This window comes from Onychostoma macrolepis, chromosome 16, assembly GCF_012432095.1.
Source record: "Onychostoma macrolepis isolate SWU-2019 chromosome 16, ASM1243209v1, whole genome shotgun sequence".
In the NCBI taxonomy this organism is placed as follows: Eukaryota; Metazoa; Chordata; class Actinopteri; order Cypriniformes; family Cyprinidae; genus Onychostoma; species Onychostoma macrolepis.
Window position 1 is genome coordinate 28,057,454 of NC_081170.1, and position 23,243 is coordinate 28,080,696.

Consider the following 23,243-nt stretch of genomic DNA (forward strand, 5'->3'; position numbering starts at 1 on the left):
CACCACTTGGGAAACCCCTTTTCCTGCAACGACGACGACGACAAAAGGGAATCCCTGTAACACAAAGGCAACGCAAGCAATTAACCTTCAGGTCTAACTGAGCTGGTGCATTTAATATAATTTTTTTAGCCTCATTGAGAAACTCAATGCAAGGGTTAATTAAGTGATTGATGGTTGTTCAGGTCTATGCAATAGCACATATTGCTATAAACTTGGGATTTCACATTCTCATTCTCTAAACTCATCCTTTCTCTCTTTCTGCAACGTGTGAATGTGTGAATGCGTGTGTTCATGTGTTAGATTAGTTTATGTCTTAGGTTTATATAAATAAAGTCTTATTTATATTGAAAAGAGAAGTATCTTGTGTTGTGTGCTTACAAGTTAATGTCTTAATCTGCCGATCTTGTTATTGTGCTTATTAATAGTGTTTTCACTATATTTTGGATTTTAATATCCAGTGCAGAGTTGATGTTATATGGCTCGTTTGGTGAATCGCCGGCCGTGAAACAGTGATTCTGTTCAAATTCCCTATAAAATCATAAATGATTCCCTTTGAGCTAAATTAAATTATTTACATATTAAACCCTACATTAATTTCAATAAGTACTTATTTAACGAGCGCTAAAAGAGTACATACTCTACAGCCAAATCTCGTTAAGTATGAATGCGATCCGGACTTTATCCACCATGCTGATGTTATCATGTGACTTGCGGCATAATAACAAGTGCAACAACTTAAAAGATACAAGCGACAGGTTTAATTCAGGTTTAAATCTGTAAATATTTTGATGCTGAAGAAATTAGCTAATTTTGTGGTCCTGTTGAAGAAACAGCTGCCCTTTTATTTTGTGATTGTAATATATAACCAATACATTTTGGGATGATTTAAGTATTTATATTTTTACTCTACTAATATGACCCACAGTTGTAGGCAAAAGGATGTTTATTTTTATTACGAAAAACCCAAAATCATTATCTCTTGAATATTTTGTTTATTTCTTTATTTTATGTGCAAAATTGTTCATCCACAAGCAAAACTGACTTAAATCTCCTTTGTTTTTCCTCTTTTTTCTTGTTGAATTTAACTCTCTTTTTTCCTCCCTCAGGCATATAAATAACAAAAACAACAATAAATGCTGTTGTTGATGCATTATGATTATATGAATATTATGATTATTCAAAGATCTTTAACCTTGTGATGTCAAGGTGCACACAGCAGGGAGGAACGAGCTCGATGAGGATAACTCAAAATACAGTCTTTAATGAATCCAAAACAGGCAGGGCAGGGCAGGGCAGGGCAGACACACAGTAACACCGGGAATAACGAGTAGACCAGATGAAAACTAACTGAACAGGCATGAACTAAATACACATGATAATTACTGATAATTAGACAAACACAGCTGAACTGAATAACAGACAATCACACTCAACAAGGACAGGTAGCAAACCAAATAAGGAAACAAGAGGCGGGAACACATTACACACACGACAGAGGACTGACATGTGATTGTGCTTTTTTTATTTCTCCTGTGTATATAATATCCTATGTTTTATTTATTTATTTATTTTTTGTAATTATGGTTGTTCATTATGGTTGAACCATCTTGTATGTAATTATAAGTTGTGCAATAAAAAAAAAAAGATAAGAGCAACATGTGCACTAACACCTCATAGCATCAGTAACTCGACAACCCTACTTAGTACGGTTTTCCTCAGCCTTTACAATGTTTGCAATGTCTGCACAAAGGAGACATCGGGCAGCTGCTCAAAGATTTGCAGAAGACTTGATTTTATACTCGAAAAATGTAACTTAAAGATGATTACCCCAGAATGCATTACTAGCTCTCACCCCAACACTACAATAATAATGATAAATGCAGACCAATAATTAACTATATTAATAATATATTTATTAATTTAAATTAATTTATTAAATTAAAGTTATTTATTTATTTGTTTATTTATTTATTTATTTACTGAAAATTGTTTTAGTAAAACAAGCTATGACATAGCTATGCATGACTACACACTGGACAAATGCAGCCAAAGTGAATACATTTTCAGTAAAGCAGTGAATTAATGCATACGATAATGAATTAATTATATTTTATTTACTGAAAACAGGAAACATGAATAAATGAGTAAAAGAATGAATAAAAGTAACAATCACAAAAACATACATATACAAGTCAACACATGAAACAAAGCTTTATTCAAAAACGTATTGTTCTAACAATGATGTATTTTCAGATGGTGAACCCCACATACTACTGCCATCTCAACACAGCTGTGCCAATTGTGCAGCTTTATTCTGATGAAGCAGCTGACCACCATGCCCACCTTCACCTGTCTCTGCCATCCATCACAACCCTCATTGCTTCAATAAGACTGGAATCTGATCATGGATGGAAAATGGACATTGAGGCTATCGTTGCCAGAGTCCACAAAGAGGATGAGGAAGACTATGAAGATGCCCTCTGTACCACACAGCCCTCAGGCAAGAGTGGGAGAACATGTGCGGGTCAATATGGCTGCAGCTGTGTCTGCTCCAAACATTTTTGTGCCTGCTCTCCATGAGCACAACTACCTGTAAAACAGATTATACAATAATACAATTAATGTTGTCAGCATTCCATTTCTTGCCAAATTTCATGTCATATGTTTACAATTACATGCTAATTTTTGCTATAGCTTTATTACTGTCGCGGTGTAGTGGGCAAACCCTCTGAACTGGTAAGCAAAAGGTTACTGCTTCGATCTCCGCAGTCCTCACCACCAGTGTGTCCTTCAGCAAGACTCTTTTTTCCAGGTTGCTGCAGGGTGATTACGAGTCCCTGTAATAAGAGCACTGTAAGTCACTTTGGATAAAAGTGTCTGCCAAATGCATAAATGTAAATGTGATTTTAGTAAAACATTTTGTAAAACACTGTAAGTGTCTCAGGGACAAATTCTCAATAAAGTTGATTATTTCTTATTTCTCCAAAGTAGTAGCTACTATGTAGTACTAGTACTACTAATATAAATGCATGAATATATTTCATACCATTTCTATTAGGGGGCTTAAAGGGTTAGTTCTTCCAAACATAAATTCAGTCATTATTTACCTTTTTTTTTTTTTTTTAATCTGAACACAAAAGGTGATTTTGGTCAAGTTTGTCCTGTTGATTGCCGGTTTCTGTTCATACAACATGAGTCAATAGAGCGTGTCTTTCAGAAGCTTTATAACATTATGTGATAACGCTTTTGAATCATCTAAAAGTCGGGCTCCATTGTATGAACAGAAACCAGAAGAACAAACTTGACCAAAATCACATCCTCGATGTCTTTTGGCTTTTCTCTAGATCAGGGCTATTCAATTGGCGGCTCGCGGGCCCAATCCGGCCCGCCAATCATCTTCATCCGGCCCGAGGAAGAGTATGCAGGTCGCACATTTGCCTTGAATTGTTCTTGTACTAATTAGTTTGTCCACAAGGTGGCAACACTGGCCCGGGCCAGCCAAAAAGAAAAGGGAGACTGAGACGCAATAACAATAATCTACCGGAGACCGCAACATCAATAGATGGCAGCGTTGACAAGCGCTTATGTGAGGGAGTTAGGAGATATCCACAATCCTAACGTTAGTTTAAACAAGTTTAAAGACAGTGTTATCTTATATAACTTATATAACTTCTGGCGAGAAATAGCGCCGACACTGGACGAATATTTTTATCAAAGCAGGAAGTAGTTTGAAAATCTGCGTGTTTGGCTGAGCTCATAAACTGAGCCGCTTCAGACAAGCGCACCAGCGCTTCAATGGACAAAACCACACACAATGATGTAAAAATACGTGGTTTTGGCGAGTTACCTCATAAACACAGTCTTAAATCAGTTATAAAATCCTAAATGACCGTAAAAAGTTGGGAGAAAATTGGATATGCGTCACATCCACGTCATGTGCATCAGGTTTTATTAAAGAAACAGCGCTGCTTTTAAAGTGAAGCCTGCTGCAGTCTGTGATTGATGGAAATCAAAGAACTAAAGAAAAATCTGCTTGCTGATTAACTTTTGTAGCTTGAATAAAGAATAATCAATATAGCTTATGCATACAATTTATAGTTGATGTGAAGATTGTTTTATGTTTACTTATAAAAGTTGTAATGTTTTTCTAAGCCTATTAAAGGTTAAAAATATCATAACATTTCAATTATACTGTAATATTAAATGGATATAATTAATGGCTAAAATTAAAGGAACAAATGGATTTAATAGAGTAACAGTAACATTATTTGTATCAATGATACTTCATTAATAATAGGCTAGTAAAAAGATGCCATTAAACACATTTAAAATATACCATCTTTATGTTGTTTGTATATTAATTTGGAAGTTCAGTGTGAAAATATGACAACACAAATATATTAATATGTGTTTAGTCCCCTTTTTTTTAATTAATTAAAAAATGTGTCATTTATTTTTTTAATTGATTGGCAGACAACACTAATGTTAACCTTTTTATAGATGTTGCTGTTGGTAATATTAGTTAATTGTACTGCTGAATATGCATTTAAATTAAATTTCCAATTTTATAGGCCCCCCAGAAAAAGATCGGGACAGGCCCCCACCCCCTTGGCCCCCTTCAAAAGGTCAATTCGATAATCCGGCCCTCAAATGAAGTTAACTGAATAGCCCTGCTCTAGATGCTCTCGCTGGCTCTGGGCTCACTGATGACGAAGAGGCCACAGTAACATCCAGCCCAAATGAGGCAGTAAGGACAGGTGGAGTCATGGAGGGTCTCATCCATGGCACTAGACCATTTCCAGGATGCTGCTGTGGATTTCCATCCTCACTGCACACAGCAGTCTGTGTACAGTTCAGATTCTACAAAACTGCACAAATATAATACCAATGCAGCCATTTTGTCAGCATGTAATGCAAATGTAATTTGATTTCTGTATTAAAAGTAAAAAAAAAAAAAGATTACTTAATATTTTTGTTTCAGGTTTTCCTTTTCCACAAAGGCTGCCGTCACCTTGTCTTGCAGGTCCTGCTCCACCACATATGCTCTGCAGCAAAGGCACAGAAATCAGGAATCAGAAAAGTGCTGTAATAACTCTGTTTGAAATTACAATAATTCAAATAAACTACAACTTAAAATTTTAAAAAGATGGTTTGTTGATGTCTGTAGTGTACTCACTGAAAGCCTTTGATGGCAGCATTTCTTCATCAGTCACTCTCAAGTGGATAAGTACACATGTGTCCCTGTCCCTGTGACATCCAGACAAGATTTAAGTTACCTCTGTGATTCATGTGCTCAATACTATATTTACATGTTGAGGTAGATGCTGATGTGTTAAGTTGCTTTTTATCCAACACAAATATTCCTCAGTTTATCAACAATACTAATGGAAAAAATGAAATAGATAACTCGTGTTTAGTTCATTTATGTAGATTTATTTATTTATATTGCTTACATTTATCTAAATCAGTGTTCTATGACAGCATAAATACATCACTCACTCAGATGTCTATTTCATGTCTATTAGGTGTGCTCATCTGCAATTCTTTTAGAACATTTTCCTGTCACATGTTTAGACATTTAGTAATAGTCTTTAAAGATGTATATGGTTTATGTAAATCCACTTGGGAGACGTACGTGTGCTTACTGGAGCTCCCCTGTTTGCTATGCATAATAAAAACCAGTTTTTACCCCAAAATCACAAATATACTATACTGTTTAAAATTTACATTATAAACAATTCAACAGTTTGCTCTACTGTAGTTCACCAACTACAATTTTAACATGAGTGCTGGTGTTTTTGGTTTGTAATCCATTTGTAAACACTCGTGTATGCCATTTCGGACGCAGCCACTGATTTTGTGACAATCCATCTTTTTCTTCAACATTTTTGGAGGATGGTAAACCAACTTATAGGTGCTGCTGGACTGGAGTGTGGATCAAGAGTTTGGCAGAAAAAAAAAACAAAGAAAAAAAAATAAATAAATAGAATGTATATATTGTGACGAGTCGGTTGCCCTCCCCCTTATTGTCATCACTACCCCGTCCCTTATTCGCCGCTCTTCACCAGGCTCCCGACGGGAGTGGGTGTGTGAGAGAGGAGGGCCGTGGAAACAGCGAGGGCTGGCGGCGTGTGATGAGGCACAGCTGAACTGAATGAAGCCTCATCACCGCCACTGTTTAAATGCCAAGCGCGCCTCTCGTCGAGAGACCGGTCTCTTCCCCCGTGCATGCACGCTGGTGTCCTCGTGGGTCCAGGAAGGAGCGTAGAGGGACTTCCGCGCCACCGGAGACATGAGCCGCCGAACCCGCGGTCCGGAAGAAGCCGCACCCGTGGACGGTCGTCGGGCCAGGATGCCGGGCCGTACAAGTCCCGCCGGAGGAAGAGCCGCCGCTTGAATGAAGCCGCCACTCCTCGTGCCCCGGACCCGAGCGGGAGCGCGTGCGGCTGCCGGACTCCGCCCCTTACCTGGACCCTCCCTTCCAGAACACTGCCCTCCTTCACAAGCCCCGCAGCACGACGAGGACACCAGACCCTCTGTTTCTTTTGGACAATTTTGGGGTACTTGGCACAGCAAAGGGTACCAAAAGGGTGCAGCTAAAGTCACTGCAGAACGTTAATTGGTTGACTAGAATCGTCACTTTTGCATGATACAAGGGGATAAAGCTTCTCCTTCACTCGTTTCGCTCTGCTGTCCGTGAGTGTTGGGCTTATTTACATCAGAGTGTGCAAACACAAAAATATAACAGTGTATTTTATATTTTCACACAGACAATAGCCATTTCTCAATATGCGTTCTTGTCTGTTCTTGTGGACTTGTGAAACGTCATTGCCCAAAAACCTGCATAATTTTCTAAATATACTGTTATTGTCATGAAATGTAGTTTTAAGAGTTTTTCAGGCGAGAATGTAATTGGTTAAAACTCAAATCTGTGGTTTATTTATAAAGAGAGCCTGCATTTGAAAATTTGCTATGCCGATTTCGGAGCTCCATGCAATCACCGGGCGCTCATTGCTCATGTATCCACATAGAGCAGCCATTGCCGCTGGCTCTGATGTCTCTATAGTGATTAAACATGAGATACAATTTGTTTTGGGTAGGCTATATTTAACAGGCATTCGTGGTCTCATGAATCTATTATTTGTTCCTTTTCATATCGTTTTGGCTGAGCACAAAGTTATGTTTAACTTATAACTATACAGGTGCTGGTCATATAATTAGAATATCAAAAAAAAAAGTTGATTTATTTCACTGAATTAGTGAAATAAATCAACTTTTTTTTTGATATTCTAATTATATGACCAGCACCTGTATATTTATTTTGACCTTTACCGTAGAACAGCGCTGACCTGTAGCATACATTTGACTGAATTGTTTGCTTTTGTCTTTATTTCCTCTTATATAAGCCTCTTATACTTTGTACTTGTACTTTTATAATGGCTATTATTGTTCATTAAAACTGACGTTTAACAAAAAGAGGCAGATTTGTGCTTCTTGTCGCGCTTTATCGTCGATCGCTATTTTCCGGCATACACCACGCCTACCAAGTAAGGGTACTATTGACAGTGGAAACGCAAGCCTGATCAGGGTTACCCGTACCGATACGTACTGTACTGTACCGTACCGCTCCTTGGAAACGAGCCATAACTGTGCATATGTTTTCCTCACTGCTGCTCCAAGTATATTTTCTAAAGTGAAGTTTAATTTAAATTTTTCAAATACTACTTTTAATTCTATTCTTTCATTTTCATATGCATGACAATTCATTATTCACATGCTGAACAGATTATGGTTCATTACAATGTGAACATTATTTCTGTTTCTACTTATTTAATGACGTGTCTTTATTGAGTCCTGTATGTCCTATTTTGAGACGAGTGATGATCAGGCTTTACTTCAATTTTTACCCATCCCTCTTCCAACACCAACACTGTGTTTTGAATATTATAAAGCTGCCATCCTGTGTCATTAATATCCCACTATTACTGCCATATATTTTGAGTATGAACTTTAAATTATGGTTTTTAGCCTCAACTTTACTTAATACAATCTGTAAATCTACTATTTGAGATTTAAGAGACTGGCTAATAAACCCACTTCATTTCCTTTCACACCTACATGTGCAGGAATCCAAATAAATGATACATTCAAACCTGTATTATGAAATGTATATATCTGCATGACTTCCCAGATCTAATACATGTGAGAGCAGTCAAACTATCGGATGCAACTACTACAATTATATGTATTATTTTGTTCTTCCCACTGCAAGCCTAGTTTTATGGCTACAACTTCTACTGTATAAACAGTTGTTGATCTTTTTTTGACTGTCCTCAAATTGTGGGTTGTACACTGCAGAACTCTCAGTGCATCCATTCTCAGGGTTCTTTGAATGAGCTGCAAATAAATATATATATATATATATATATATATATATAGTAAGCTTCCTCCATAAGTCTTGGAGGGAATAGCTGAGGAGATTAAAGTACACAAGTCACCAGGCAGAATTCCAAATTCGTCGGGTGCGTCGCAATATTGGAAATATTATTAGGCAGACACATTTATACATATGTATATATATATATATATATACACACACACACACACACATATATATGCACTGAACCAAATCATAAACGCAACACTTTTGTTTTTGCCCCCATTTTTCACGAGCTGAACTCAAAGATCTGACTTTTTCTATGTACACAAAAGGCCTATTTCTCTCAAATATTGTTCACAAATCTGTGTTAGTGAGCACTTCTCCTTTGCCGAGATACACAGGTGTGGCATATCAAGATGCTGATTAGACAGCATTATTGTTGCACAGGTGTGCCTTAGGCTGGCCACAATAAAAGGCCACTCTAAAATGTGCATTTTACTGTATTGGGGGGGTCCGAAAACCAGTCAGTATCTGGCGTGACCACCATTTTCCTCACGCAGTGCAACACATCTCTTTCGCATAGAGTTGATCAGGTTGTTGATTGTGGAATGTTGGTCCACTCTTCTTCAATGGCTGTGCGAAGTTGTTGGATATTGGCAGGAACTGGAACACACTGTCGTATACGCCGATCCAGAGCATCCCAAACATGCTCAATGGGTGACATGTCCGGGAGTATGCTGGCCATGCAAGAACTGGGATGTTTTCAGCTTCCAGGAATTGTGTACAGATCCTTGCAACATGGGGCCGTGCATTATCATGCTGCAACATGAGGTGATGGTCGTGGATGAATGGCACAACAATGGGCCTCAGGATCTTGTCACGGTATCTCTGTGCATTCAAAATGCCATCAATAAAATGCACCTGTGTTCGTTGCCCATAACATACGCCTGCCCATACCATAACCCCACCGCCACCATGGGCCACTCGATCCACAACGTTGACATCAGCAAACCGCTTGCTGTCTGCCATCTGCCCTGTACAGTGAAAACCGGGATTAATCCGTGAAGAGAACACCTCTCCAAAGTGCCAGACACCATCAAATGTGAGCATTTGACCACTCATGTCAGTTAAGACGACAAACTGCAGTCAGGTCGAGACCCCGATGAGGACGACGAGCATGCAGATGAGCTTCCCTGAGACGGTTTCTGACAGTTTATGCAGAAATTCTTTGGTTATGAAAACCGATTGTTGCAGCAGCTGTCCGGTGGCTAGTCTCAGACGATCTTGGAGGTGAAGATGCTGGATTTGGAGGTCCTGGGCTGGTGTGGTTACACGTGGTCTGCGGTTGTGAGGACGGTTAGATGTACTGCCAAATTCTCTGAAACGCCTTTGGAGACAGCTTACGGTAGAGAAATGAACATTCAATTCACGGGCAACAGCTTTGGTGGACAATCCTGCAGTCAGCATGCCAATTGCACGCTCCCTCAAAACTTGCGACATCTGTGGCATTGTGCTGTGTGATAAAACTGCACATTTTAGAGTGGCCTTTTATTGTGGCCTAAGCCTAAGGCACACCTGTGCAACAATCATGCTGTCTAATCAGCATCTTGATATGCCACACCTGTGAGGTGGATGGATTATCTCGGCAAAGGAGAAGTGCTCACTAACACAGATTTTGACAGATTTGTGAACAATATTTGAGAGAAACAGGCCTTTTGGATACATAGAAAAAGTCTTAGATCTTTGAGTTCAGCTAATGAAAAATGGGGGCAAAAACAAAAGTGTTGCATTTATAATTTAGTTTAGTGTATATATATATGAAAGTGAAAGTAAAGTGACATACGGCCAAGTATGGTGACCCATACTCGGAATTTGTGCTCTGCATTTAACCCATCCAACGTGCACACACAGCAGTGAACACACACACACTGTGAACACACACCCGGAGCAGTGGGCAGCCATTTATGCTGCGGCACCTGGGGAGCAGTTGGGGGTTCGGTGCCTTGCTCAAGGGCACCTCAGTCATGGTATTGAGGGTGGAGAGAGCGCTGAACATTCACTCCCCCTACCTACAGTTCCTGCCGACCCGAGAATCGAACTCGCAACCTTTGGATTACGAGTCCGAATCTCTAACCATTAGGCCACGACTTCCGCTTTTTTATTTTTATATATATATACATACATGCATACATACATACACACACATTAAGTCATTTAAGATACACTTTTATCCAAAGCGACTTACAAATGAGGACAATGGAAGCAATCAAAATTAAAAAAAGAGCAATGATATACAAGTGCTCTAACAAGTCTCAGTTAGCTTAACGCAGTACATGTAGCAAGTTTTTTATTATTATTATATAATAAATAAAAAGAAAACAGATAGAATAGAAAAAGAATAGAGCAACCTAATGTTAGAGGCCTTTTTTGCTTTTGTTAATTGTATAATAAAAGAAAAGAAAACAAATAGATAGAATAATGGAAGAGATGTGTTTTTAGCCGATTCTTGAAGATGGCTAAGGTCTCAGCTGCTCAGATTGAGTTGGTCAGGTCATTCCACCAGGAGGGAACATTTAAAAGTCCGTGAAAGTGATTTTGTGCTTCTTTGGGATGGCACAATAAAGCGACATTCACTTGCAGAACATAAGCTTCTAAAGGGCACATAAGTCTGAAGTAATGAATTTAGGTGAAGGGGTGAAGAGCCAGTGGTGGTTTTGTAGGCAAATGTTAATGCCTTGAATTTTATGCAAGCAGCTATTGGTAGCCAGTGCAAACTGATAAACAGGGGTGTGACGTGCATCCTTTTTGGCTCATTAAAAATTAATTTTGCTGCCGCGTTCTGGATTAATTGTAAAGGTTTGATAGAACTGGCTGGAAGACCTGCCAAGAGAGCATTGCAATAGTCCAGCCTGGACTGAACAAGAGCTTGAACAAGGAGTTGTGAAGCATGTTCCGAGAGAAAGGGACTGATCTTCTTGATGTTGAATAAAGCAAATCTGCAGGACCGGGCAGTTTTAGCAATGTGATCTGAGAAAGTTAGCTGATCATCAATCATAACTCCAAGGTTTCTGGCTGTTTTTGAAGGAGTTATGGTTGATGTGCCTAACTGGATGGTGAAATTGTGATGAAACGATGGGTTTGATGGAACCACAAGCAGTTCTGTCTTGGCAAGGTTGAGTTGAAGGTGATGGTCCTTCATCCAGCAGGAAATGTCTGTTAGACAAGCTGAGAAGCGAGCAGCTATCGTCGGATCATCAGGATGGAATGAGAGGTAGAGTTGAGTGTCATCAGGATAGCAGTGATATGAAAAGCCATGTTTCTGAATGACAGAACCTAGTGATGCCATGTAGACAGAGAAGAGAAGTGGACCAAGAACTGAGCTCTGAGGCACCCCAGTAGTTGCGACTTGGATAACTCACCACTCCAAGATACCTTGTAGGACCTATCTGAGAGGTAAGACTCAAACCACTGGAATGCGGTTCCTGAGATGCCCTTTACCAGTAGGGTTGACAGGAGGATCTGGTGGTTAACCGTGTCAAAAGCAGCGGACAGATCCTGCAAGATAAGTACTGAACATTTGGAATCCGCTCTTGCAAGTCTTAGGGCTTCAACAACTGAGAGAAAGGCAGTCTCGGTTGAATGTCCACTTCTGAAACCAGACTGGTTCCTGTCGAGGAGGTTGTTCTGTGTGAGTCCTAGAGATGGGTTAAGGGTTGATTTCTTAAGTAGTTGGGTTATACAAGCCTGTCTAAATGCTGAGGGAAAAACACCAGTGTGAAGGGATGTGTTAATGATGTGAGTGAGTGCAGGTACAACTGCAGGAGAAATGGCTTGAAGGAGATGAGATGGAATAGGATCAAGCGGAGAAGTAGTAGGATGTTTAGATCGGATGAATTTGGAGACTTCTGCCTCAGAGAGTGAAGAGAAGGATGTTAACGAGTGTATGTTTGCTGGTAAGATGTGCTTGACAGATTGTGGTGTGGAAAATTGTACACTGATGGTTTTAATTTTATTAATGAAGAACGTGGCAAAGTCGTCAGCTGTTAGAGTTGATGAAGGAAGGGGAGGAGGAGAACAAAGGAGCGATGGAAATGTTTTAAAGGGCATATTGCAGGTTAGAGACCCCAGTGAGTCAATGTATAGAAAAATAATGTAGGAACTAGATTTTCTTTAAAATAAACTTTAAAATACGCTATTAAGGCTTCTGGAGTCGTTTTTTGTGAGATAATTTTACTTCCGCATCTGAAAACCGCCAAAACCGGAAGTGACGTATCAAAAGGGAGAGCGGTCCATTTCAATCATAGGAAAACAATGGATCGCAATGACAGTTCGGACGCTGTGGAAATTTTAAATGTTTAGTTAAACTCGTATGACGGACCACAGATAAAATTATGAGCCTGCTATGCGGCCAAGAGAGCCGCGACAGGTCAGAATTAGACAGAACAACGGTCAGAGGAGACGGATTGAGTTGATGTGTGAGGAGAACAGGACAGGTGTCTTGGTGAGAGACCAGTCAGCTTACAGATATACACACACCTTAACTAACGATATGTATTAATCAGGCAATAGCAAAGCTAGTATTGATCATCTATGAGTATTGATACTTACCAGTAACAGAAACTAACAAGCGTTGATCAGGCGTGTCACACTCGTTAATATCCGACACTAACGTTACGTGATATAGTGGTTTCTCATCACTGCAGGAGAGAGGGAGATAAACACGTTTTTGATTCATATGTGCTTGTGTGGGAAATGCGAGGCCATGGTCACAGCTGAGGAAAGTCAGTGCTGCAGGGAGTTGGATGCATACCGGGTCTTAGAGGAGAATGTGACCCCCACACTTGATGTGCAGTGTCTGACTCTGCACCCGGGCTTAGAGGCTTGCTGTCTGAACCCATAATATGTGCTACAGATAGCCTATATGCACTTCAGACAGGAGCATGGACCTCTCCAGGCCAGCAGACACATGTATGTTTAGGGCAGAGATCAATTATTAATCTGAGCTGAATATTTGTATGTATAAATATATAGTAAATTAAAGATTTGAATATTTAAACTATCTGAATAATTTTGTTTCTCAATTACAAGTTGCCTATATTTAGGTCAGGACTACCAGTAAATAACACTTTTTGATCCTATTGGTATAACAAAATAAATATAGACAGCATACAGGCAAGTTGTCCGCTAGGCCTGTGGTGTTCTGTGCAGGCACATCAAGCAATAACTGTCAGCCATTAGAAGACCTTATAAAGGAAGGAGGAATTTATAAAGATTTTGAATGGCCCCATTTTGGTCACAATAAAAAATAATCACAATCACAAATTGTTTTACTGTATAAAAACTTGTTTATGAAGTTTACATCATAATCTGACACATTTAAAAACATTTAACAATCTTTCAGTCTGGGTATCACACTAATGCGTTGTTAACGTGTGTTAAATCGTGAATGCTGTGCTAGATACACGCCAACAGCCTCATATTGTTGATCCTCTGGAAAGAGGAGCAGGTGTCTACCGCCGGCAGCCGAACACAGGCGGACCCGATGAAGGTGCTGTGCGCACCGAAGAAACCGCACTGAGTCTCACTAGGCTCTTGCTTCGGCATCCCATGTGGAACTCATATCGCCGGGATGATAATCCTCCGGTGTAAAGTGATCGTTAAGCTACACAGCACCGCGTTTCTCGAAGCAGATGCATCAGTGAAGTCCCGTCTCTTCAGCTGCACAAACGCAGCGAGGCCCGGAAGATACCGTTCTATTTCTTGTTAGGAAATCTGTGGACTCGATGTCCTGACAGGCTGGAGTTAGTGTTACCTCCACAAACACAATTTACCATGATGATGATAAATTGAAATAAAAATAACTCTCGAAAACACACTGACTCGCGCCCGCTCCCACTGAATACCATCAGAGCGCGGCAGACAACTCCCTTATGTGACGTTATATGACGCGAAGGTTGAAAAAAAAAGTGTTTTTGACGAATTGTTAATTTTGTTATGATAGTATGTCCTTTTAGCAGTGGAGACATTAGCAGAGAAGGAAGAGAGGAGTGACTGATACACATTAAGGTCTGTAGGATTATTGTATAATATTGCTGTGGTGCCCGGGGTGGAGTTGGGGATTCGATGCCTTGCTCAAGGGTCTCACCTCAATCATGGTACTGAAAGTGGAAGAGAGCACTGGTTATTCACTCCAAAATCAAAATGGCTTGATAATTGAGACTGTTTAGGTTTTTGGGGATTTAAAAAAAAATATAAGGCCTTATCATTTTAAAATTTTTATCATTGTATGGTGGTTGTGTCCATACACTGCCAAGACACATATATATATATGCAAATGAAGATATTTGGCATCCAATGTCTCCCTTAAAATTAAAATATTATAATATTAATTCAAGTGATGAAAGATTTCGAAAGTCTGCCAGTAATCAGTGTTGAGTACTACTGTGAGGTTAACCCTGTCTGCTTTACATGTTTGAAAATGATTAACAGTTGAAAACATTAGAAATTTAGAAAAGTCATCAAAAAGTAATCAGTTACATTACTTTAACTCTCTGGGGTCGGCTGTATCGCCGATACCAACTCGTTTTTTTTAAGATCAGTGCAAAAGACACTAAAAATACTCTGTTGATTTTGGTCACACAAATAAGTGTTATACATCAATCGAAACTGTTAAGTGTCTACTTTTATTTGTGTACACTCACAATAACAATACAACTTTATGCTTTTGGCAAAATAAGAAAACAAACAGGGTGCGCTCTCTGTCTTCTCCGTCTCCGCGAACTGCTTTTAGAAACGCGTCACTAAAATGAACTGTAACTCAGCAAATACTCAGCACACAGACATGGGAGTTATATCTACAGAAAGCTTGAAGTGTCTACATTTAAATGAAGCAAGTCTTATCGAAAACAAACATTCTGTGATGAAGTAATCCGTATGAAACCAACACGATGATCAGTCTTTCCTGTCTGACTCATTATTTCTAATGAAATCCTGCCCCCTCGCGGCTCGCACCGTTCATATGTAAATAGCCACGTGGGACATGCACACAAACAAAGAGTGAGGAGATTCATCACTGCTACTGTTCGTTTCTGGAAGAAGACGCGCCGAGTAATGGCAGGATTTCCCTCACAAGAAGAACACGATTTCATCCAGTAGAGGAGATCAATCGGTAACACTTTATTTTGATAGTCCATCTGTTGAGACTATACTAGTTATCAGTAGTCATTTAGTAGTATGTCAACAGTGAATCAATTGACATTCAACAACATTGTTTCAACAGACAAGTAACACACATTCAACTGCCAGTAGATTTTAAGATGCATTTCAAATTCTAATCTATAGATTTTACAAAAAGTGCCTGTTGACTGTCTATATGTTTTTCGCAACAGATTGTTAACCAATAGTCAGCCACCTTTCTGTAGATTGTGTTACCATCTTCTAAGTTGTCTACCAACTACTCAAAATCAATGTGTCAGTTGAAAGTCTACAGTCATGTCAACTTATGATCAAGACCATATTACATCATCCTTAATCAAGAGTCTCAAACTTATCAGATTAATAAATATTTAACACCTCGTTTTTATCAAAATCACTAGTTTAATATCTGTTGATAGTCAACTAAAGATTAGTTGCATATCTGTTGCTTTTCAACTAATCTAAAGTTTAGGATCAGCAGACTATTAGTAGGCATTCTCAACTAAACATTTGTAGATATATTTTAGGACCATCCAATTAAAGTGAAAAACAGTTGATAACAGTAGAAAGTCTATAAACTATCAACAGAACACATACAGTCATCCATTAATTATTTGCAACATATCTACCATTTGAAATGAGAAGTCAATACCAGACGATGCAGTACTATAGAATAAACACTATAGACAGGACATTAGAGAAAATGATTTTATTAACAATATATTTATACAACCCATTGTTCACTAGGGTATCAGATCTAAACAGTCTGATTATATGTGGCAAACTTTACATGAATTAACATTATATGAAAAAAACTACACTGAGAAAAAAAAGAGAGAGAGAGAGAGAGAGAAACATGCTGCACATATGTCTTTACATTGTTGCACATATGGCTTTACCATGTTGTCTTATTGGAGGTGTGGCATAGGGAAAAACCAACTTGAACAACAGCCACCACCATTTCAAATTCTGAAAAATAAAACTTACCTAATTAACAATAATCTACTTCAACTTATCTAGTTAACATCCTGTTATCTATAGTCAGTCTTTCTTGGCAGAAAAGGGGATGAGCTATTTGTTGTTTTTCATTTCAATGATCTTTTCTGCCAGTTCACCAACTATTGTTTTCTGACAAAGTTGTGCTAGTTTCAAAAGTGTGTATTTACCCTTGAACTGGTCTAGGACACTTTTGTCTGCTATGTAAATCTCTGCGATTGCTGCCGTGTCTTTCACAGCATTTCTTGAAACGTGAGCTTTCTTGAAAGCCGTGGTCATCCTGAAGCCTCTTTGCACAAGTTTGAGGACCCGTCGATATCTTTTCACCACATATGAGATTGAGGCAACTGAAAAGAAAACAATGCGAATAAATCACCAACGATTGTTGTGTCTTTTGTGCTGTCATAGTTGCAGGCAGTGGCGTGCACAGACCTCCGGAGGGGAAGGGGCAAAATGGGGGTGTTTTATGGGTTTCGTCCCCCTCAGCTAGGGGTGGGCGATATGGCAAAAATATCAAAACTTTTTTTTTAGAAATATCACGATTCACAATATTATCACAATTCTTTGTCATGTTGGATTTTCTATTTTGCAAGCTGTTTGAGCATTACAGCCAAACTAATTTCCCTACTATAAAAACAAAGCCTTTCAAGGTAACAAAATATAAAAAAGTATGGCGAATATTTAGGCCAAAGTGGGTGAAGATAACAATCGTTGTCATTATTTTATCTTTGTTATTAAAAAATGTGAGCAAAGATACACATAATATACAAATAAAATAAACAGTGTTTTATTTTCAGGTAGTCTACAATAGGTGCATTTAGCTGGAGCATTCAAGAAATTGAATGAACAAATATAAAAATAAAACACTATATAGATTGATTCCTATTAAAGCAACTGTATTAAAGTTTTTCAGTCAAGAGTAGTGAGTGATTTTTCTCTTTGTGTTTGGTGTTTTATTAACATTAAAGGAATGATTCACCCCAAAATTAAAATAGGCTAGTGTTTGATTTTTATACCTTCATTTACTCACTCAAAAGTTGTTTTAAACCTGAACGAGTTTCTTCTGCTGAAAATAAATGCTATTTTGAAGAATGTGGAAAACCAAACAGTTGCTGGTCTACAGTGACTTCCATAGTATTTTTTTTCCCCTACTGTTAAAGTCAATGTGAACCAGCAACTGTTTGGTTACCCACATTCTTCAAAATATCTTCTTTTGTGTTCAGCACAAGAAAGAAATTAATACAGGTTTGGGACAACATGTGAGTGAGTAAATAATGACAGAATTACAATTTTAGGGTGAACTGCAGCTGATAGAATGCGCGCGGAAGTACGATACTACGATATTTCTTCAAAAAAGCAAATCGTGGAGACATTTTTATAGTCCACGATCAAAAATCGTCATATCGAACACCCCTACTCTCGGCAGAAATCGCAGACTAGGGGAACTGGACCGCAAGGGCACTTTACCGTCGGACCTCAAAGGGGCAGGGTCTCGAGCAACAGTTTGGACAGGACCTTTTCTATTCTAACATGACGATGCCTCTGTGCACAAGGCAAGGTTCAAAAACAGATGATTGATTGAGTCAGTGTGGAAGAACTTGATTGGTTTGCAGAAAGCCAAGTCCTAATCCAAGCTGAGCACCTCTGGTGTGACTTTAAATGCAGACCTTGAGCCAAAAACTCTTTACCAAACACCAATGACTTGTACATATGGGTACAGTCATTTTAGACAGTTCGAAAACTGTTGCAACAGAGATGGAAATACAATTTTTAAATAAATGAATTATGTTTCCATCTTTGTTGCCTCAGTTTTGGAAGTGCCCTTTTCTGTTCTAAAGAAGGGGGCGTCCCAATACGTTTGTCCATATAGTGTATATAAAGTCATTGGTGTTTAGTGATGAGTTTTAGGCTCAAGGTCTGCATTTAAAGTCAGACCAGAGGTGTTCAGCTTGGATTAGGACTTGGCTTTCTGCAGACCAGTCAAGTTCTTCCAAACTGACTAAATCAATCAATTGAACCTTGCCTTATACACAGAGACATTGCCATGTTAGAATAGAAAAGGGTCCTGTCCAAACTGTTGCTTAAAAATTAAGATTTGTACTCATGGAAATTACTAAAGTAGTGTGGCAGTGCAAAATACTTTGGGCCACAATATTTTTTCAGTTTACTTTCGTTTTACGTTGCGGGTTAGGGGTGGAGTGTTTCAATTAATGGCGGAAGAAAAAAGGATATAAGGAAGTGATCTTACCCAGGAGGATTGCGTCATCGGTAAGGATTGCAGTGTGAGAGTGAAGTAGGTGGAAAGACGGCCGCGTCAGGAACTGTTGCCTTCTGCGAACGCTATCTGGTGCGCTATGGAGTCCCACGTGATTTTTAAAGCGTTGCACTTCAAGATTATCCGGATTTAGTTAGGTGGTTCTGAAGACAAGTTACGGCTGCTTATTCACCTGTCCTGGTGTCTGATGACCACTAGATACACGCTTCAGCTCCCCTCATGACTGTGAACTTGGTCAGTATTTCTACGCCACCATTACGCACACTCATTTACTCTCTACACACGCACGCACTCGCATGATATTCATCCCGCACATTCGGTGGGTTTCTTTTTTGTTTTCCATGACTGGTAAATGATTAAATGTTGCTTTAAGAGTGTGGTTTAATGTTATTGCTTAATTATGAAATGAACAAATGAAATGAACAAAATGCTTATTTAATGTTTTTTGTTTTTTTTCTATGGACAATTTATGAATGACTGTGGATGTGAATCTGCCATGTTGGAAACGTGAAATAGTGTGACGCAATTACTACACGGAGGAATTCCCCGAATTCACCCTTGAATTGATACAAAGGGCTGAAATGTTTTTTTTTCCTGTTACTTATTTTTCAACCAAGATTCTTCATGGACATTGTGGAATAAATCTTCCCATTTCGAACAGTTTTTCTTCTGACTATTTTTTGTGACTTAATATTGTAACAGGTGGTTTTTTTTATTGGCTATCCTGGGTTACTTTAATTTTGTCAGGATCAATCCTGGCTGGCGCCCGAAAAAAGACTTAAAGAGATTTTATTTGTGCCAGGGCGACCCCCACCGTTACAGAGTGGCGCCCGAACAGGGACTTGAAAAAAAATTGTGTATGTGAACTTGAACATTATTTTTGTGAATTGTGTTTGTTGGAGAATTATTGAGACCTTATGGTAAATTGTTAAAGGTTAAAACTTTGAACCATAAAGGAAAAATGTTGCTTTTGGAAATTGTGCTTTTGATTGCGGGAGTGTTATTAAATTGGGAAAAGTATTGGTTGACCATTTGTGAAAAGTTTTATATTGTTTAGTGAAAACGTGGTGCAAGAAATTACTGACCCAAACACTATTACTGATTTACATTTTATATTTACTGATTTTCTACTCTACATTTCTTTCACTCACACAAACACAACAAAAACCCAAAACAAAATGGCTACTATCCCTCCTTCCCCTTCCACATCAGTGGAAATTGACCCTCCTCCAGACATAGCGACGCCCGTCTGGCCACCTGTGCAGCCAAGACCCATTCTTCTACCTCAGTTTCCCACTTTCCACTTCACCCCAACTCAATTCAGCAGTCCCCATCCCCGGTCTCAGGTGCACTTTGCCTCCATGCCTCTAGGTGGCTCTGCTTCATTTCAGCCAGAACCTATGCAACTCTGCACATCATCTGAAGGTGGAACTCCTTCTTCTGTGGCACAACATGACCTACCCAACGTCCTCCCAACTCCTGGAAAAGAAATTCAACAGTTCACTGCTCAGGTGAAAGGGAACTGGGATATTCTATTTGACTTCATGAAAAGGCAAGAAAAAATTGTGGATGATCTTACCCAAGAAATGAAAGCCACTTCTTCCCACCATAAAAATCAGCTCGCTGACCTTGCTGTAAAAGTGGAGGATAACAAAAGCCAAGTCTTCACTCTGTTGACCACTACCAAACAACAAGAGGAATCTGAAATGGACAAGTTGACTAAAGCTATAAAGCAAATGATGACAGCTGAACTCCAAAAGGTGGAATCTACCTTGGTGTCGGAAATGCGTTTCATGGTAGATCAACTCCAGTCAGAAGTCCAGCAGGACATCAAAGCTGGTCAACATACATTTCAAACAAGTCAGGATCACATTACTTCAGAACTTCAGCAATGTGTCACCCAAATCCACAAGTTTTCCACATGTGTAAAGGAGTTGAGAAATGAGTTGGAGAAAGGATTTCAAGATATCAACAATCAAATTGAAGAACAACAAAAATTGGCACCACAAATTCTCAGCAACACCATTACTTCAAATTTGCCAGCTGAATCTTCACCCCTTCTTCCCACGTCTGTAGTAAAAAGTGATCATATCAAGTTAACCTTTCCCACTTTTGGAAGGCCATCAGACGATGCAGACCCCCTCCTGTACTTAACTAAATGTCAGGATTTCTTGGCTCTTCATCCCCTCACTGATGCGGATGTCCTGGCCACATTCCGTACTGTCCTACATGGAACCGCTCGTGACTGGTGGGAGGTCAGACGTTCCAGCATATCCACGTGGAGTGAGTTTGAGGCTGCATTCCTTTCTGCGTTCCTATCTGAAGATTATGAGGATGAACTGGCTGAACGAGTTAGAACGAAAATCCAGGGTGAGAAAGAATCTATAAGAGACTTTGCATTCTCCTACAGAGCCCTTTGTAAAAGATGGAAGACAGATCTAACTGAAGGTGAAATTGTAAAGATGATACTTAAGAACATCAAGCCTTACCTTGCCAGCCAGTTGCGTAGTCGAGTGTGTACTGTGGAGGAACTGGTCAAGTTGGGACACCAACTGGAAAAAGATTATGAACAACAGCTTCGATATGAAGGTCGAATGGGCCCTAAGTATCCAACCACATTACAAAGACCCTCATCGAACCGACCTGCTGAGAAAATCCCAGTTCAATGTTGGAGATGCAGAGGACAGCATCCGCCAGGCAAGTGTCCACACTATAACCCTCCACCGTCCCTCAGTCAACTGCACACCAATTTACCAGCAGCAAACATCCCTATTCATCTCCTCAGACAAGGGGTCAGTCTTCTAACAACTCTGTGACTGCTACAAGAATGCAGAAGCCTCTATCTACCACCAAGAAAGCCTACACAAACCCTAATGCAACAATGACAGTACCCCAGCAGTTGGTTGTTCCCATCAATATTGCTGCCTGGACTGGAAAAGCCATCGTGGATACTGGTGCAAGCTACACACTTATTCATGAAAGTCTCATGAGACAGCTCACATCACCCGATCAGCTCCATCCATGGTCCAGTGGTCCTCTCTACCTAGCAAATGGAGAAGCAGAGATTCCCTTAGGCTGGATGAATACCACCATACACCTCCACGATCAAGCTTTCACTATACCTGCTACTGTTCTGTCGTCACAAGCCCTCGCCTATGCTGTAGTCCTGGGGTTGGATTTTATATTCTTCAGTGGAATGCAGCTTAATGTCACTGATCAAAAATATTCTTTTAAGCTTACACCTGAAAAGGAGTACCCCTTTCAACCAGGCAATGCCAGCGTGCCAATGGTGAGTCCACATCAGGAACCCCTGCAACAGAAAAAAACAACACAGAATCTGTTCCTATTAAGTTCTATTCCACCTCCGTCCCCTCAAATGCTAAATCAACAACTTGACAGTATGGATGAAACAACGTTACTAAAAACCGCAGTGAATAAAGCTCATTTACCTCCAGATGGTAAACAACAGTTGCTCCACATCCTGGAAAGCAATCCTCGGGTGTGTACTCTCCGGACTGGACGTACTGATGTTCTGCAACACCACATTTATACCACTTATCAGGTACCCATTAAGCAAAAACCATACCGCTTGTCCCCTCTTAAACAACTTGCCATGGAGGAACAGCTTGACGAAATGTTGAAGCAAGGAATTGTTGAACCATCCCACTCTGGTTGGGCCTCACCAGTGGTCTTGGTACCCAAAAAGGATGGCAAACTTAGATTCTGTGTGGACTACAGAAAGGTTAATTCTGTAACAGAAAGTGATGCTTACCCTCTTCCAAACATCACAGAAATCCTGAGTCACTTTCTGGCGCAGCCATTTTCTCCACTATTGATCTTAATAGTGGTTATTGGCAGGTAGCGATGGACCCCAATAGCAAAGCCAAGACTGCCTTCATCACTCCTGCAGGTCTCTATCAATTTAATGTTATGCCGTTTGGTTTAAAAAATGCTCCTGCCACTTTCCAGAGACTTATGGAAACAGTCCTGGGGAACTAAGGAGAAAACTATGCTTCGTCTATATAGACGATATCATCATTCACTCACCTTCAATCACCCAGCACTTCCATGACCTTCAGACTGTCCTTCACAGATTGGAGACTGCTGGTCTAACTATTAATTTGAAGAAGAGCCAGTTCTTTCTTCAAGAAATCGTTTTTCTAGGACATGTTGTAAGCATTCACGGCATCTCGGCAGACCCATGTAAAACTGAAGCCATTCACGCTTACCCTGTGCCTAGAAACCTGAAGGAGGTACAAAGGTTCCTCGGATTGGCGGGGTGGTATCATCGGTTTGTCCCGAACTTCTCAAGAATAGCCGAACCCCTTAATTCCCTGAAAAAGAAGGAACATCGATTTCAATGGACAGCTCAGTGTCAACAATCATTTGAACAGTTGA

At 39.6% G+C, this 23,243-nt stretch overlaps 1 protein-coding gene and 3 long non-coding RNA genes across 12 annotated transcripts in view; all 4 read right to left on the reverse strand.

Moving 5' to 3' along the window:
* Positions 1 to 2,137: 2,137 nt before the first annotated feature.
* Positions 2,138 to 4,901, reverse strand: LOC131522351 (uncharacterized). The gene is made up of 3 exons (XR_009266516.1): positions 4,705 to 4,901; positions 2,704 to 2,837; positions 2,138 to 2,590 (listed from the first exon to the last, which is right to left on the reverse strand). It is a non-coding gene; the product is annotated as an uncharacterized LOC131522351 (long non-coding RNA).
* A 72-nt stretch (positions 4,902 to 4,973) lies between these two features.
* The window catches only part of LOC131522347 (protein FAM133A-like), a 30,416-nt gene continuing 12,146 nt past the window's right edge, over positions 4,974 to 23,243 (reverse strand). For 5 of the 6 annotated variants that reach the window (XM_058747789.1, XM_058747792.1, XM_058747791.1 and 2 more), the window contains one exon: positions 16,312 to 16,917. In XM_058747789.1, the coding sequence (XP_058603772.1) occupies positions 16,646 to 16,917 (272 nt within the window). In that variant the 3' untranslated portion in view covers positions 16,312 to 16,645. Of the gene's footprint in view, positions 5,046 to 5,176; positions 5,248 to 16,311; positions 16,918 to 23,243 lie in introns of those variants that run through there. The other variant, XR_009266510.1, reaches the window with a different exon arrangement.
* On the reverse strand, positions 19,161 to 21,575 carry LOC131522349 (uncharacterized). Of its 3 annotated transcripts, none has more exons than XR_009266511.1 (5): positions 21,489 to 21,575; positions 21,335 to 21,397; positions 20,617 to 21,164; positions 20,425 to 20,477; positions 19,161 to 20,324 (listed from the first exon to the last, which is right to left on the reverse strand). It is a non-coding gene; the product is annotated as an uncharacterized LOC131522349 (long non-coding RNA). The 3 variants fall into 3 exon arrangements; XR_009266512.1 differs by having other exon boundaries at positions 20,425 to 20,525; XR_009266513.1 differs by having other exon boundaries at positions 20,425 to 20,546.
* LOC131522350 (uncharacterized) lies at positions 21,574 to 22,378 on the reverse strand. 2 transcript variants are annotated; one of them, XR_009266515.1, is made up of 4 exons: positions 22,295 to 22,378; positions 21,968 to 22,155; positions 21,737 to 21,888; positions 21,574 to 21,664 (listed from the first exon to the last, which is right to left on the reverse strand). It is a non-coding gene; the product is annotated as an uncharacterized LOC131522350 (long non-coding RNA). The 2 variants fall into 2 exon arrangements; XR_009266514.1 differs by having other exon boundaries at positions 21,579 to 21,888.